We start from the raw sequence: 14,714 nt of genomic DNA, 5'->3' as shown, positions 1-14,714 counted from the left end.
AAAATTCTGACTTTTTTCTCAGAATTCTAACTTTAATCTCAAAATTCTGACTTTAATCTCAGAATTCTGACTTCTTTCTCAGAGTTCTGTTTTTTTTTTTCTTAGAATTCTGACTTTAATCTCAAAATTCTGACCTTTTTCCCATATTAAACTTATTAAAAATCAGTTAACTTTTTTTTATTTTTTCAGTGGCCCTAATCCTCTTCCATAATTACTGGATCAAAATAAAAACAAAACAAAAAAACTACTTCAATAAGTTCCTCCCAGCACTTGTATGTTTATGTATTCCTAATGTTTCTAATTGCTTCCTTATCCTGAACACTGCTTAAGGTATCCAGTCTTGAGATGTTGGGTGTAGATACGGCAGTGTTGCTGTTCGACCATCAGAAGCCTAACTTGGAGGTATGGGAGTTAAGCAGCAAAGGAGCTGCCTCATTTTTGGCTTCCAAGGACACGCTCAGCAGTTTTGCTTTGCATTTTAAAGGTTTGCACAAACTGACATAAATACCTCAAAACTAACAAATGGCACAATTAACTTGCTGCTCACAGTATTTCCCTATTTTTGCATTTGGTTTTTTAGGAAGGTCTTCATTTGCTTCTCCTACCAAACATCCAGCTGATGATGTCATTAAGAAAGTGCAGGAGATCTTCAACAAAAAATACAGTAAGAATACAAGATATCCTGTGTAGTTATGGCCAAACTAGGCTTTACCTATTTGATGTTTTAAAACATTTTTTTACTGTATTTCTCTGCACATAATCATCCTGGACAACTTGAGCTCTGTAGTGATCAGCCACTCGGCTGCCCCTCCCTTATGTCTATTATTTGCAGCTTTTTAAAACATTTACTTCTGGTTTCAGATGAAGCAGGTGGTAGAGGCCGTCTACCTTACCAGTCTCTTCAAAACCAGAGCATTGTGATAAATGCTTCCGGACTGCCTGGTGGTCTGACCCTGAAGAAGCCCTCTCACTACGGAAGGAAACAATTGGAAGACATTTTAAAGGCTGCAGAGCAAATTTCTTTTCAAATCGGTAATTAGCTGCTCTTAAATGTTAATTATATTTCATAATAATCATCTGATTATAAGGTGTATATAAGAATATAATGTGTGGTTGGTTTTTGAGGAAAATGTTTATTCAGTTTTATTCGTATTACTTTTTTATATTTTTGTGTCTGCTTCTTTTTCTATGTCTCCTTGAACGCCAGTCGGCCTCGACTCAGCTGCTGACACCCCAGTTCACACATTTTAGCTTCTATGAGGAGTTCTGCTGGTTTCCAAAATACAAATACAGGATAGAAGAAGAACTGTTAAGGAAGAGGCCTTGATGAGAATGTAGTAAGAGTTCTATAACCAGATAATGAATGAGAGAAAGTAGTATTACAGACAGAGCAGAGGTTATGTATGATTTTTCAATAAAGATAAATGCAGTGTACTTTATTTCTTTGATATTTAGCTCCAAAAAGCCGTCAGTGTCTGAGATTGGTCTGTTATGGCTAAATTACAACAATATTGCAAAGAAGAAGGGCCAAAATCCTCACAGAGACACTTTTTAGAAGCTGTTTCTGTCAAGGTTGGAACAGTAGATCAATACAGATAACGGGGTGTTTATCTCTTCTCAGAGAGCCACGGTAGTTGTTCATTTGTATTGTCTTTTTATAAAATGAGGAATCATTTTAATAACTGAGGTCATAATAGAAATATTAAGCATGACTTTGACACTGAAAAGAGCTTATAATTGAAGAGCACATTAAAGGTATAGTGGAGGATTTTCTTTATCTGGGTGGATCATCAAAATAATTGTCCTCCTAATTGCCATTCATTCTGGTAATATGTTTACGTAAGGCCGTCCTATGTGTTCGTCCCCATTTTCACTTACCTGTGCAGAGTCTGACATTGTGGAAAAATTGCAAATCTTTTATAAAGGAAGCTTGTATGAGCGATGCAGACAGCAACTTTGAAACAGAGCATGCACGAGGAGAAATGGGCTCATGGACGCTCTCGCACGAGTTTAATAGACGTTCCCTTTAGGGCACGGGTGTCAAAGTGGTTCCAGAAAGGGCCGTGTGGCTGCAGGTCTTCTTTCCAAGCAATAGCACACTAGACTCCAGTCATCTCATCAAGTGAGTCCAATTGGAACATCATGACTTGATGAGATGACTGGAGTCTGGTGTGCTATTGCTTGGTTGGAAAGAAGACCTGCAGCCACACGGCCCTTTCTGGAAACACTTTGACACCCCCGCTCTAGTGAGTGGGTACAGGGTTGTGCATGTGCAATTGTTTTTTTTTAAGTTGAGGGCGGTTCTTTTCAAAAATTCACAAAAATCTTCCGCTATACCTTTAAGTTATTCACAATAGAGGGAGCAGCCAGAAGTAGTGCTACTTTATATTTTTACTCAGGTTAAAGTAAAAAGTACAATGCTGTAAACTATTCCTTAAAGCTAATTGTTTACAAAAATTTACTGAATTAAATTTAGCTATTTACTACCCCCCCCCACCGCTGCTACTTTGATCATTCTAAATAAGCCGATTTAACAAAGGGGGAAAAGAACAAAAAAAAACAAAAAACAGAAGAAATCTGAAGGGAAGATTATTTGAAACAAAATTCCAGATTTTATCTATGACATTTTTATATTACTACTGGATATTCTGAAATAATATAAATGAATCAGTAAGACCCTGAAATGTTGACACAATCCTGTGACCAAAAAAAAAAAAAGAGACACAGCAGATCAGCATGGGTAAGTTTTATTATTACAATGATTTCAAACTATTTGGCTCTTGAAAAAGTAAAAACCACAAAGACCAAATTAAGTAGGAGTCATAAACAGCCAAAAAGCTTAAAGATGAAGAATAAGCTTCATATGCTGAGATTATGAACGGTGGCTTTAAGGACTACAAATCTGGCAGCAGTAGGTTTCCACTAACTTTGGCCCATTCAACATGATGGACACTTGTCTTATTTTTAACAAGTTGCAGATGGTTTAAAACTGCAACAAAACCTTCAGCTTATAAATTAAGAGAATAAATTAAAGCCAGCACAAGCCTTTATATAGATTGTTACAAATAAAAAGAGGTACCATAAGCTAGTCGGTAATAAAACAAATATTTTGATGTATCTAAAGCATCACAGTAACGGCAAGCTGCCAGGAGGAGCCAGAATGATCCCAAAAACATAGAAGAGTCCCATGAGGAGGTTGAGCTTGGCAGTTTTTTGAGGGATCTTGGCGTAGCATCGACTCCTGAACTGTTTTTCCAGTGAGAAGGCCATTGGCAGCGTGAGCAGAGGCAGAGCCATGCTGATGGTGTAACGGGTGGCGAGGATGCAAAAGAGAACGTATGGGACAAAGAGCAGGAGGTTGAAGAGGACGTAAGACAGCGTGGGGCCTATGAGGATGGCCAGGGTGACGATGCCAGCTTGCTTGTCGGAGTCCATGTCTCTCGTGTTGTTGCTGTGGAGAATGGCTTCTGTGTTTAGGGCCAGCGGGACGGCATAGACCAGCGGCAGCACCGACAGGTAGCCGACCTGCACGGCGTGGGCGAACATCACTGCCAGGGGGCCGAAGGTTATGAGGATCACTATGTCTCCCAGGGCCACGTACTTCAGGCCGATACCTGAGGAAAAATAAAGAAAGGAGAGTAGGCATACTTTCAGTACCAGGGGATTAGTTTGGTTTGTATTCTAAATGAGGAAGCGCCTTCTTATAGTGAGCCAGGATGTTTAAAGCCCATCCAACGATAAACAATACTCTGTTATAAAATGTAGGGACTCAAACTCCCAACCTTAACAAAGTAGCAAATGATAGTGATGCTTAGACGTTATATTACAGAACAAATACGTTATCATTTGCATCACATAATAAAGCAGGAGCTTTACAATATAATAATCCTATCTTTGTAATTTGAAGAATCCAGTTTTGCATGGATCAAAGCACTGATGAATGCTTTAGATATTTAATAAGCTCCTTTTTGTTAATAACAGTTTAAAACTTAAACCAAGATTTATTTATTTATTTTTGCTGCCCTAATCTAAATGAATTCTCCAAAATGTAGGTTTTTTTACTTGGAGCAAAAATTGCAAATAAAAAGGAAGACGGTGGAGAATTAAATTAATTAAATTTCTGCATCTTTCCAACTTTTGTTTATTTTTTTAAAACAAGTCTTTTTTTTTTCCTTTCGTTTAACTATTACAAAAAATAACTTCAAAAAAAGCCAAAAAACATAATTATTACAAGTGCAATAATCAATGTTTGATTACTGACAAACTGAATATTTTTACCTCTAGTCTAGATTCCCAATCAGAGCTAAAAGTTTAAAACAGATTAAACAGATTGACCAAAAAAGGTTTGTTTACACTGGAAAAAAATCTAAATCTAGATCATTCATTTTTTCTTGAATAAAGTGCATTTGTTCTTGGATTGAGGAGCTAAAAGAGGCATTTCGCCAATGGAACAAGACAATTTACACTTAAAATAAAAAAAACACAATTTCATTGTCTTATTTCAAGTGCATTTTATCTAATTTTCTTATTTTAAGAGAAATAATAATTCTTTGGCAAACCTACTCAAATTAAGGGGAAATACACTTAACTTAAAATATTTTTACTTTTTTCTAGATTGTTTTTCCAGTGTAGGCCATCACACTGGATGGCGTACAAACTATATTTTAAATATAAATTGTCTTGTTCCATTGGCAAAATGTCTCTTTTACCTCCTCTATCCAAGAACAAATGCACTTATTTTAATAAAAAAAAAGACTTATCTAGATTTTGATTTTTTCCAGTGCAGGATGGTAGCAGCGGTTAAAAATTCTCCAAAGCTCACAGGGAGAGGTGTACAGAAAAAAAAGGAGGATATTTTTTTACATTCCTGTTTTTATTTTATTAAACAAAGGTTATATGGTATAGCTAACTCATATTGTCCAAAAACATCGTCCAGCTGATTGGTCCATTTCTGCTCCCTAATGTTTGCTTTTTTTGTCAAAACTAAAATGAAAATGAAACAAAGCAAAGCAGAACACAGGAATTTCACCTTCTTACCTCCGGTGTATAAAAAGGAGCTGGAAAGCCCGCCAAAGTAAATAAGGGCGAGGTGCTCCAATCTAAGCGTCGACAGGAAGTAGAGCAGAGTGGCGCACAAGCAGCCCAAGGAGTACAGCAAAGCACCAAACATGACAACATCCTGTGGCGCCAGAATTTCATCCACTAGAGTCCTATCATCGCTCTTCTTGTGGTCAATTCCCTTAGAGAAGTCATAGTAGGTATTGACGAGGTTTCCTGCCCCGTGGACGACGAGGACAGCCACGGCGCACACCATCAGGACCACGAGGTCCACGGAGCCTTCCAGTTTGTACGCCAAAGCACTCCCGAGGGCCACGGGTGTGAGCGAGGCGCTGAAGCTCCACGGCCTCAGCGCTAGAACGTAGGCCGCACACTTGTGCCTGACGTCGGAGGCGACGCGGGCCATCCTGGACACGCGGTTAGCCGTGGTGGAGTGCTGCGGCCTTGAGTTGGACACGTTGGTGTGCCACTGCTGGCCATTGTGACCGTTGGATCCAGCCAGAACAAACGTTTCTGCCCTGCTGGGACTCTGCTCTTCTGCCATCCCTCAGCTGGCGTCCTACAACATGAGTTCCCAAGACTTAATCTGGTGTTCCTGCAGTAAAAACAAACAAAAACACAACAGAAGGCTGAGATTAGATAACAGCAAGTAGCCTTGAAACTAGCTTTGACTAAAACTCACTAAATGAGCGCTGGAAATGTATTAAACTAACAGAAAAGTAGCACATTACTACGAAGAGGAAGATAAACGATTCACCCCCCAAGTGAAAATCTTAAAATGCTTCCTGCACAATTATATTTAGAACCACACTAGTCATCCTCTTACTAGAATAACCCTTTGCTGTGGTTAAAGCTGCAAACATTGTTTTTTTTTTCCGGTATTGCACATCCACACATTGAAACATTGGCACTCATTTAACAAAAACAGTTCGATAAATCCCATCTGTCAACAGATGTTACTAAGGTCTTGCATTGGATCAACTAAAATCTTCTGAACCAGTCTTGTTTTTTTTCTGGGACGACATTTAATCCCTTATTGAAAATTATTTTTAAAGAACTCCACATATGGTCCTAACACCAGGATGCTGTGTTTAGGGAATATTCGCCCTCCAAACAGCTTTTTACATACAGACCTGAAACATTTCTTTCTAATTCTGAGCAGAGAAAAACTCTCGTAAGAATTTGCTGTTAATCCACAATGGAGAACAGCTTTTGTTGACAAATTACATCAAATCCTGATAAAATACTCAAATTTTAAATGTAAATGTTTTAAATGTGTTAAGAACTCGCATGATCATATATCATATCCCAACATCACGTCAAAGGCATTTAATTGATAGCGTACCATTACATTTAGAGTTTAATTCCATTTTTATGACTTTATAGCAACAGAGAACTGTGACGAAAAGTCTCGACCCGTCCTTGAACCGACCTGGAAATTCCCTCACTGAAGGGAAAGGAAGAGGCACCTTGCAAGTTGCAGCAACAGAACTGCAACCAACATGGATCTTTTTAAAAAGATGGTAGCTGATTGCGATAAAGTACCAGGGAAGTTTTACTCTATAAAAAGGATAGTAAAATTGCTTCCTTATTATTATACGACTGACCTTATAAAAAAATAAATAAATAACATTACAACTTTAAGTACACAGACTGGATCAGTAATAAAAGGAAGTATTTCTCACCTTAAGCTATTTAGAGTTTGTGTATAGTTGTTGTGTTTTTAGTGCGAAATTTGTCACCTTAAGGTGAAAAGTTGCTAAAGTGACCAGAAGGATAAAAAGCCTGCAACATTGAACACCTAATAGCAGCACAGTAAAGGTAATCTGGGGCCCTTAAAGATTGAGAGACATCTGGCACCTCCACAGCAGTATGCCTACCGCAGAGCACCTATGGAGCAACCTTAAGGCTGGGTGTGGGTGGGGGGTTCACTAAACAAGCTCTAGAAATAGTCCTGGAGTGCAGGTCAAGGTCAGATCCCAGTCACCCCAGGGGTCAGGCAACTGTACTGATGAGGGGGAACGCCTTGCAAAAGCCAGAACCCAGAATATTAATGGGAAGGCCCAGCTTGGTGAGGTTTATCTAAAGGAAGCCAAGAGGTAAAGATCACCAACAGAACCTAGCACGGCCTACAGTCGGTCCTCCATTTTTAAGAACCTCAGAGTGGCAGAGAGGGAATCCATCATCATGTGATGTAGCACAGACCACGTATAGTGTTTTAGGTCCAAGTCTGTATGTTTAAAGTACATCAAAATTAGGATTACAGTTTGTGTCTGGAAAAAAAGATGGCTTCTTGGGTTATGAGAGATATGATTCTGATTGTCTTGATTGATTCAGCAATCAGCAGGTCTAATACAAAAAAAAGGACAATGATTATTTTCTCTACTCACGTACATTAAAAAGGAAATTCAGAAGCTTTTTAGCAATGTGAGCTATAGATGTTTCTCAACAAAGTCACAATTTTCAGGTGATCAAGAAAATAGTGACAGACCCCTGGAAAGTATAAATATAGTCTTTTAAAATCCTGTTAGATTTAATTCTGCTGGTTCCAGCACAAAAGCTCTTTGATAAAACATAAACCAATATCGGATATTCCTGGATCATAATAGTCTAACAGGGGGCAGATATTTTCAAACGGGTTGACAAGTTATAACATATAAACATAAATATGTGCCTTGAAGCTGTGATGTTGTTTGTCTAAAATATTTCTGAAAGGATTGGTATCTGTTTTTGTTGAAGAGTGGCGCTTGTTCAATAGTTGTTCAAATTAAAAATAAATAAATAAATGCAAGAAACCCAATAAGACTTTTCCTATAGCTAGGAGACTCGGATGAAGTGACACTGAGCTTATAAGATTAAGGCTAATAGGCTAGCCGCCTAGCTAACTTGGAGAGGAAAATGAATGTGATCGCAGGAACTCTTACCTGCTACGTCTTTATTATCCGACCCGAAAAATATTTCCTTACACTTAAAATCATAGTTTAAGCTCAACAAGACAAGCGCTGCAAAATGCAACGACAAAGTCTACGTGTCAACTTCGAGGGTAAAGTCACTGGTTGGCTACGGAACGCTTCCCTCCGCTACATGTGGGACACAATATGGTGACGGAAGAAACAAATCTAACAAAAATATGGTTCCGCCCTGAAAATGTAATATTAAAGAAATTAAAATCACGAGCAATTGTGTAAATTTTAATCTATATTTAGTTCCATTTTCGTTAGAAGTACACAAAAAAACTACAATAAAAATATAACAAAATTAATTTGTGGCTCAATAGGCGTATAATAAAGAAAAACATTCCGTTATCTGTATACGCAGCTAAATATTGGGCTCTATTTAATTTGAAAAATCCAAATAATTAATCCACATCATAAATAAATGCACCTGTTGAGACGCAGTATTGTTGTAAATGTGTCTTTTCTATTAGAAAAAAAAAGTGATGATGTACCAGATTTCTGCACCATAAAAGTTATGCAGATCTGTAATCAAAAACTTGAAAATATCTAGACGTAAAAGATTTGAACTGGGAGATGGTTGGAAGCATGATGGGAGGACCGATGGGACCATCAGAAACTGGCAGAGTTACGATGACCTAGAGTTAAATTAAAATTATATGGGCAAATGTGATTTAGTATTATGTTGGTTTAAGTTACACAGGTTTTTTTTTTTTTTTTTTTTTTTTTTTTTTTTTTTTTTTTTTTTTTTTTGGGGGGGGGGGTGAATCGTTTCCTGTTTTCTTGCTTTACTCCATATCAGTTGGTGGCGGTAATGCACATTTCACAAGTTTGCCAACCACCATAAAATCTCATAAGAAGAAGAAGAATCAAAAACTTGTTTGGCAGAGAAGGAGTAGAAACAGGGACATCATATAAAGGATCTCTTCTAGTTTATGTTATTTTGCTCAAAATGTTTAGCCTAATCTTAGGGTATTTTGTTATTTTTCTCATCCCAATAGAAAAACTAATTCAATGGTAATTTTTTTATTGTGAATTAGTTTTATTTTATTTGCTTAGAACCTAGCCTTGATACTAATCAGTAGCATTGAAGATCGACCAACTTTGTCTAAAATAAGCCTGTTTTAAATTACGTTACTGTAACTATTCACCTTGTGTTCTGCAATCAAAAATAATAAAGCCACACAGCTCTGCTCGCGTGGACAGTGTGGTTATTTTCATTTGAACACAGTTATAAGATCATTTGTGGTAAATTATCTGAAATTGAAATGAGCAAATACTTAAAAATAAGCTGAAAGTAATAGAAAAAAATCTATGAATTCTGACAAGTTGGGAATATGAAACTGAATGACATGAAATAAAGGGATTGTTCAGTGTGAATAACAATAACATTCATTATTGCTTAAGGGTTTCTAAAAATATCATTTTTCAGTATGTTTTAAGCCCGCCCTGTCAATACTTAGTTCATGCTTCCTATTCTTGATCTACACATGCACTTTACGCCTCACAATCAGATGAAAGGTGTCAATAGCTGTAATAGTTTCTTAGCAAATTCAGAAGCACACATGCTGTCAGCAGGCGCAAACAATCCAATGCAACTTACCTGATCTCCACAATGACTGTTTAATGTGACAAATATGTGGATCAGCACAATCTGATGAAGTGAATATAATCTGAGATGTTCTAAAAAGAGCTTGTATCTGAAGCATTAAGCGCATTTGGATAGCCTGCACGAAGAACACCACACACAGCTCAGCTATCTCTGGAAACAGAGGAAATGCTGACATGCCTTTCGGTTCCCTAAGCCTACACATAGAACAACAACAACCTTCTTTAAACATGAGCAAATAAAGACCATATATGGGCATTCATTTCAGTTGTAGTGAAACGAAGCAGCAAGGACCTCCAGGAACAACAAAAGTCCATATTTTATTTCTTCTACAGTAAATTAGTTCAAACCAAAATTTAAATGAAACTTTTTCAACAAAAACGAGGTAAGTAGCTGTTAATTACTTAATCACCTGCAACAACATCAAAATATTGGTACAGAAAAGATGACCAAATCCAGCGATTAGCTTTTAACAAACCTTTGGTAGACAGAAGTGTTCATGGCATTAGACATGTAACCTGTACTATGTGGAGACTGCTAAGAGAGTTCTTCCAAACTGATTTCCTTCAAAGATAGGTACAAGTCTTCTACATGATTGTTTACCCACACCAAGAAAGTCTAGCTGAAAAAAATACAACCTGTCTAGGACAATGATGGTGCCTTTCTACTCCTCCATCATTGAATCCATCCTCACCTCCTCTATCATCATCTGGTACACTGGTGCCACCCTAAGGACAAGGGCAGACTGCAGAGAGTCAAGTGGAAACCTTCTTGGCAGTAAACTGGATTCTGAAAAAAAAAATCAAAAGTCATAAAAAAAAATTTGTAAATATCAGCTCTGTGTTTTCATTCATATTTAGAATTAATAGAATGGAATATAATCTTCCAGTAAAACTGAAAATGTTGCATGCAACGCACATATGAAACCATAAAATGCATTAGATGCTCATGTGAAGCAGTGATGTTAGATGAGATACTAGTTTGAAGCCCCAAAATTTAATATGATGACCATGCAAAAAATTTATTAATATATACCATTGTTTTTTGTGAGTTTTTGCAAAAATAATTGATGCTCAGTTAAAACATATAAACTTTGCATGATTCATATGTAAACCCATAAAATACATGTGAACCATTGCTTCATGCAATGATCATGTTAACCCAGATATGTTATGCTCATTTGAACCCATAACCTATACGTGATGCACATGGAGCTATTAAACAACATGCAATTTTCACATGAAACCAAAAGATTAAATGTTATGTGGCCACTGGTCATTTATGTCACTGGTCATTTGTGTCAGTCAGCAGCCAAACAGGATTATGTCATAATGTATGTCTGACAGAAAACCGGAGAAGTTATGAAAACTGGGTTTTTGTACATTTCATTTTCACTATACTGCCCCTTAATGTCACTGGCACTGGACTTTAGTCCTGGTAATCTTATGCTTGAAGGCATATGACACACATAAACTTTGCATGATACCCATGTGACCCCATAAACTACATGCAATGGTCTTACTTCCCTTCAGTGTCTTCCTGTTAAATCCAAAACATAATCTAAAATCATTCTTCTTACATATAGAGTCCTAACTAACTAAGCCCCATCTTATATTAGATTTCTGATTGTTCCTTATGTACCCAACAGATCACTTTGCTCTCAATCTGCAGGTTTACTAGTGGTTCCTAGAATTTCTAAAAGTAGAATAGGAGGCAGATCTTTTAGTTACCAGGCTCCTCTACTGTGGAACCAACTACCAGTTTTAGTCGATGAAGCAGACACCCTGATTACTTTTAAGGCTATGCTTAAAACATAAGGAACAATAATATCTGTGATACAAGATGGAGCTTGGCCATTTAAGGCTTTATATGTGAGAAGGAGAATTTTAAATTCTATTTGGGATTTAACAGGATTAAATGACAATGTGAACCCATAAACTACACACAATGCTCATATGAACCCATGAAGCATGCAGCACCCATCTAAACCCATAAACTACATGCAATTTAGAACCCAAGAAACATGCAATGACCATGTACGCTCATATAGGTCATGCAATGCTCATGTAAGCCCATAAACTTCATACAAAGCCCATGTGAACCTACAAACTATATGCAATGCCCATCTGACCCGTAAAATACAGTAGCCATAAAACACAAAATGCCAATATGCACCCATAAAGTGTGCAATGCCCATCTGAACCTGTTAACTCAACATATTCTCATTGTCAGTTCGTATGAAATCGTACGAAAAGTTATGCACACTATTTCGTACGCTTTGGACGTTTTTCCTCAAAAAACCACATCAGTGCGCATGCGCTGGCAGACAGAAAAAAAAACCAGATCCGCGGACGGACGTAAAACTGGGAAAAACAGGGCAATAATCACTTATTCATGTCTCTAACTACGTTGCTTGCTGTTTTATATCTTAGGGTTAGGGTTAGGGTCAGGGTTAGGGCTAATTGTAATTTATATTCTATGTTCTTGAATTGTGCGTAAGATGCGCATGCGCATACGACGAAAAAAACGTCCAAAACGTATGAAATTACGGTGCATAACTTTTCGTACGATTTCATACAAACTCATAATGAGAATAGGTTGGTTAACTACATGCAATGCACATGCAAACCCAAGAAACATGCAATGAACAAGTGAACCCATAAAGTACATGCAATGTAGGTCCATAAACTTCATGCAATGGCCATGTGAACCTACAAACTATTTACAATGCCCATGTGAACCTATAAAAGACAGTACATTTAATTCCCATGTGAACCTATCAGCTACATAAAATGTCCATGTGAACTCATACACATCATGTAATGCCTATGGGAAACCATAAACTACATGGAACACCCATGCGAACCCATAAAACATGAACTGAAAGTGTGAACATATAAACTGCATACAATGCCCATATGAAGCCATAAATTATGCAATGCCCATCTGAACTCATAAACTACATGCAATACACAGGTTAAGCCATGAAAACATGCATGACCATGTAAGCCCATAAACTTCAGTCGGTGTCCATTTGAACCTACAAACTACTCACAATTCCCAATGAAGCCTATAAACTACATACAAAGTTCATATGAACCCATACATTGTATACAATGCCTACTTGAACCCATAATCTACATGCACTTCCCATGTGAACCCATAAACTACATACAATGTCGATATGAACCCATAAACTACATGTAAACCAATAAACTACATGGAAACTACATGCCCATGTGAGGCCATAAACTACGTACAATGTCCATGTAAACCCATAAACCACTGGCGTAACTTTACGAAGGACTGGTGTGGACATGTCCCCACCAACTTTGGCATGGAGGGGACAGTCCCCACCAATAGTTTCAGCTTTTTTTCCCCGTTTCCGCTGACGTACCTTAGCCAACAGTAACTGGTGCTGGGTGTAGCTGTGTTCAGAGCACTTTCAGTCCGTGTTCTTTCCTCGCTCTCCCACTGCTCTCGAGTCCCAACTCTTGAAATATTATGGGATCCGTCGCTTTAGGACATAATATTATCTGGGGTCGCTATTCACTGCGTACATAGTAGCTACGTGGAAGAGGAGAGACACAGCAGCACTCAGTGAATTTTAACCTGCAGCTACTTCGATATATATTTCGGTAAAAGTTAGGAGACGGGTTGGTTAAAAAAATTAGAGATGCCACTGAAAAATCCATTTGTTACATACAGAGCTTTTTCAGCTAAAAATGGCAACAGAATGATGTACATTTATATAAGTAAAAAAAAAAAAAAAAGCTGGGCTTCTCAAAAGACCATTATTCAGAATTACAGATTAAAATGAACACATATCTGTTGTTTTCTTATTGTACAGAGAATCAGACTGCAGAGCTTCTAGAGATCTTGAAAATTATTTTCTCTGGCATCATTATTTTGGTAGACAGGTTCATAAATCTAACTTTAAGCAGAGCAGAAACACAATTAGGGACAGCTGCAAATTTAAAGGTGAAACAGATTTACTTGGATATGCAACATGAAATAAAATATATCCCCAAGTTTACAAGAAAAATACACAATGCTATAATAAAATTAAACATTTTTGTCTTTTGTAGTTCAGCAAGACTCTGAAATAGCTGTGCCAGCCAACCCAGAGAGAGCCAGACTCACAAGACACACACTTAAAATTAAAATATAAGAAATCTGCGAGAATTAAAGCACAAATAATAAAAATCAGTGTATAAATTATTTTTGAAGTATAGGGTTCAATACTTAGAGTTTGGCTGTCAACGACATATGGGAAAATTTTCTAAATTTGATTTTGCTGCTTGTGAAGGAGGATAATCAGTTATGCAGCTTAAAGGGAAGCCATGCATGGATGGATGGAATGGAAGTGAAGTTGTGTCCATACTAGGGATGCATGATATATTGATGTTGGCATCGTTATCGGCTGTTATTAGTAATTTTTTAAACATTAATGTTTTTGAGCCCTTTATAAATAATGCAATAAAGGCAAGCCACTGTCTATAAATATCAATGCACTGTGGCATAGAAAAGCATTCAATATGTTTAACCTTATTTTTGGAGAATATAAACCCTACTGAAAGCGTTCGGGTTGAGTAGCTGTAAGTCCATCAGCCACCACCCTTAGAGCGTCCCCACCAACTTTTAACGCAAAGCTGCACCCTTGCCATAAACTATATGCAGCACCGATGTGAGCCCTTACATCACATAATGGTGATGCCATACAGAGATGGTATATTTGTTAGGATTCCAGTTTGTGTGGGTTTTTTGTGGGGTTTTTTCTCTCCACCACCGGGTGGTGCCCTGTCCTCGTTGGGCCTCCCTGCACACCTGCGGCTCGTTGGATCATTACTGGAGGAGTATTTGAGCAGTGGACTGTCACTACCTCAACGCCAGAGTGTTTGTTAGTTTTGGGTACTCTAGGCAAGCTGAGATTAGCAGTCTCACCTAAGCTTTGTTTCTCTGAGTCTTATCAAGTTTTTTGTCTTTGCTCTTCGGCAGGAAGCCTTCCTGAGTAACTGGATACGTGGACCTTCTTCCCCTGGAAGGATTAGCTGAGTACACACTGAGCAGGGGAAAACCTCCACATGATCCGT

General features: G+C 37.7%; 2 protein-coding genes across 2 annotated transcripts in view; one reads left to right on the top strand and one right to left on the bottom strand.

The window, feature by feature from the left end:
- Window positions 1-1,400, top strand: part of LOC107092897 — a 6,067-nt gene extending 4,667 nt beyond the window's left edge. Inside the window, exons 5-8 of the mRNA XM_015387597.1 lie at window positions 331-484; window positions 581-664; window positions 862-1,032; window positions 1,208-1,400. Coding sequence (XP_015243083.1) covers window positions 331-484; window positions 581-664; window positions 862-1,032; window positions 1,208-1,251 — 453 coding nt within the window. The 3' untranslated portion in view covers window positions 1,252-1,400. The remainder of the gene's footprint in view (window positions 1-330; window positions 485-580; window positions 665-861; window positions 1,033-1,207) is intronic.
- A 1,339-nt stretch (window positions 1,401-2,739) lies between these two features.
- ubiad1 (UbiA prenyltransferase domain containing 1) lies at window positions 2,740-8,141 on the bottom strand. Its single transcript, XM_015387586.1, has 3 exons — window positions 7,983-8,141; window positions 5,038-5,653; window positions 2,740-3,614 (listed from the first exon to the last, which is right to left on the bottom strand). Exons 2-3 carry the CDS (start codon window positions 5,600-5,602, stop codon window positions 3,127-3,129), a joined length of 1,053 nt encoding a protein of 350 aa, XP_015243072.1. The 5' UTR covers window positions 5,603-5,653; window positions 7,983-8,141; the 3' UTR covers window positions 2,740-3,126.
- Between the last annotated feature and the right edge of the window lie 6,573 nt (window positions 8,142-14,714).

The sequence above is a fragment of the Cyprinodon variegatus genome, unplaced genomic scaffold (assembly GCF_000732505.1).
Source record: "Cyprinodon variegatus isolate N-32 unplaced genomic scaffold, C_variegatus-1.0 Scaffold399, whole genome shotgun sequence".
Classification (NCBI taxonomy): Eukaryota; Metazoa; Chordata; class Actinopteri; order Cyprinodontiformes; family Cyprinodontidae; genus Cyprinodon; species Cyprinodon variegatus.
Note: the sequence above shows the minus strand (reverse complement) of the source record. Positions and strands in the feature narration are given on the sequence as shown.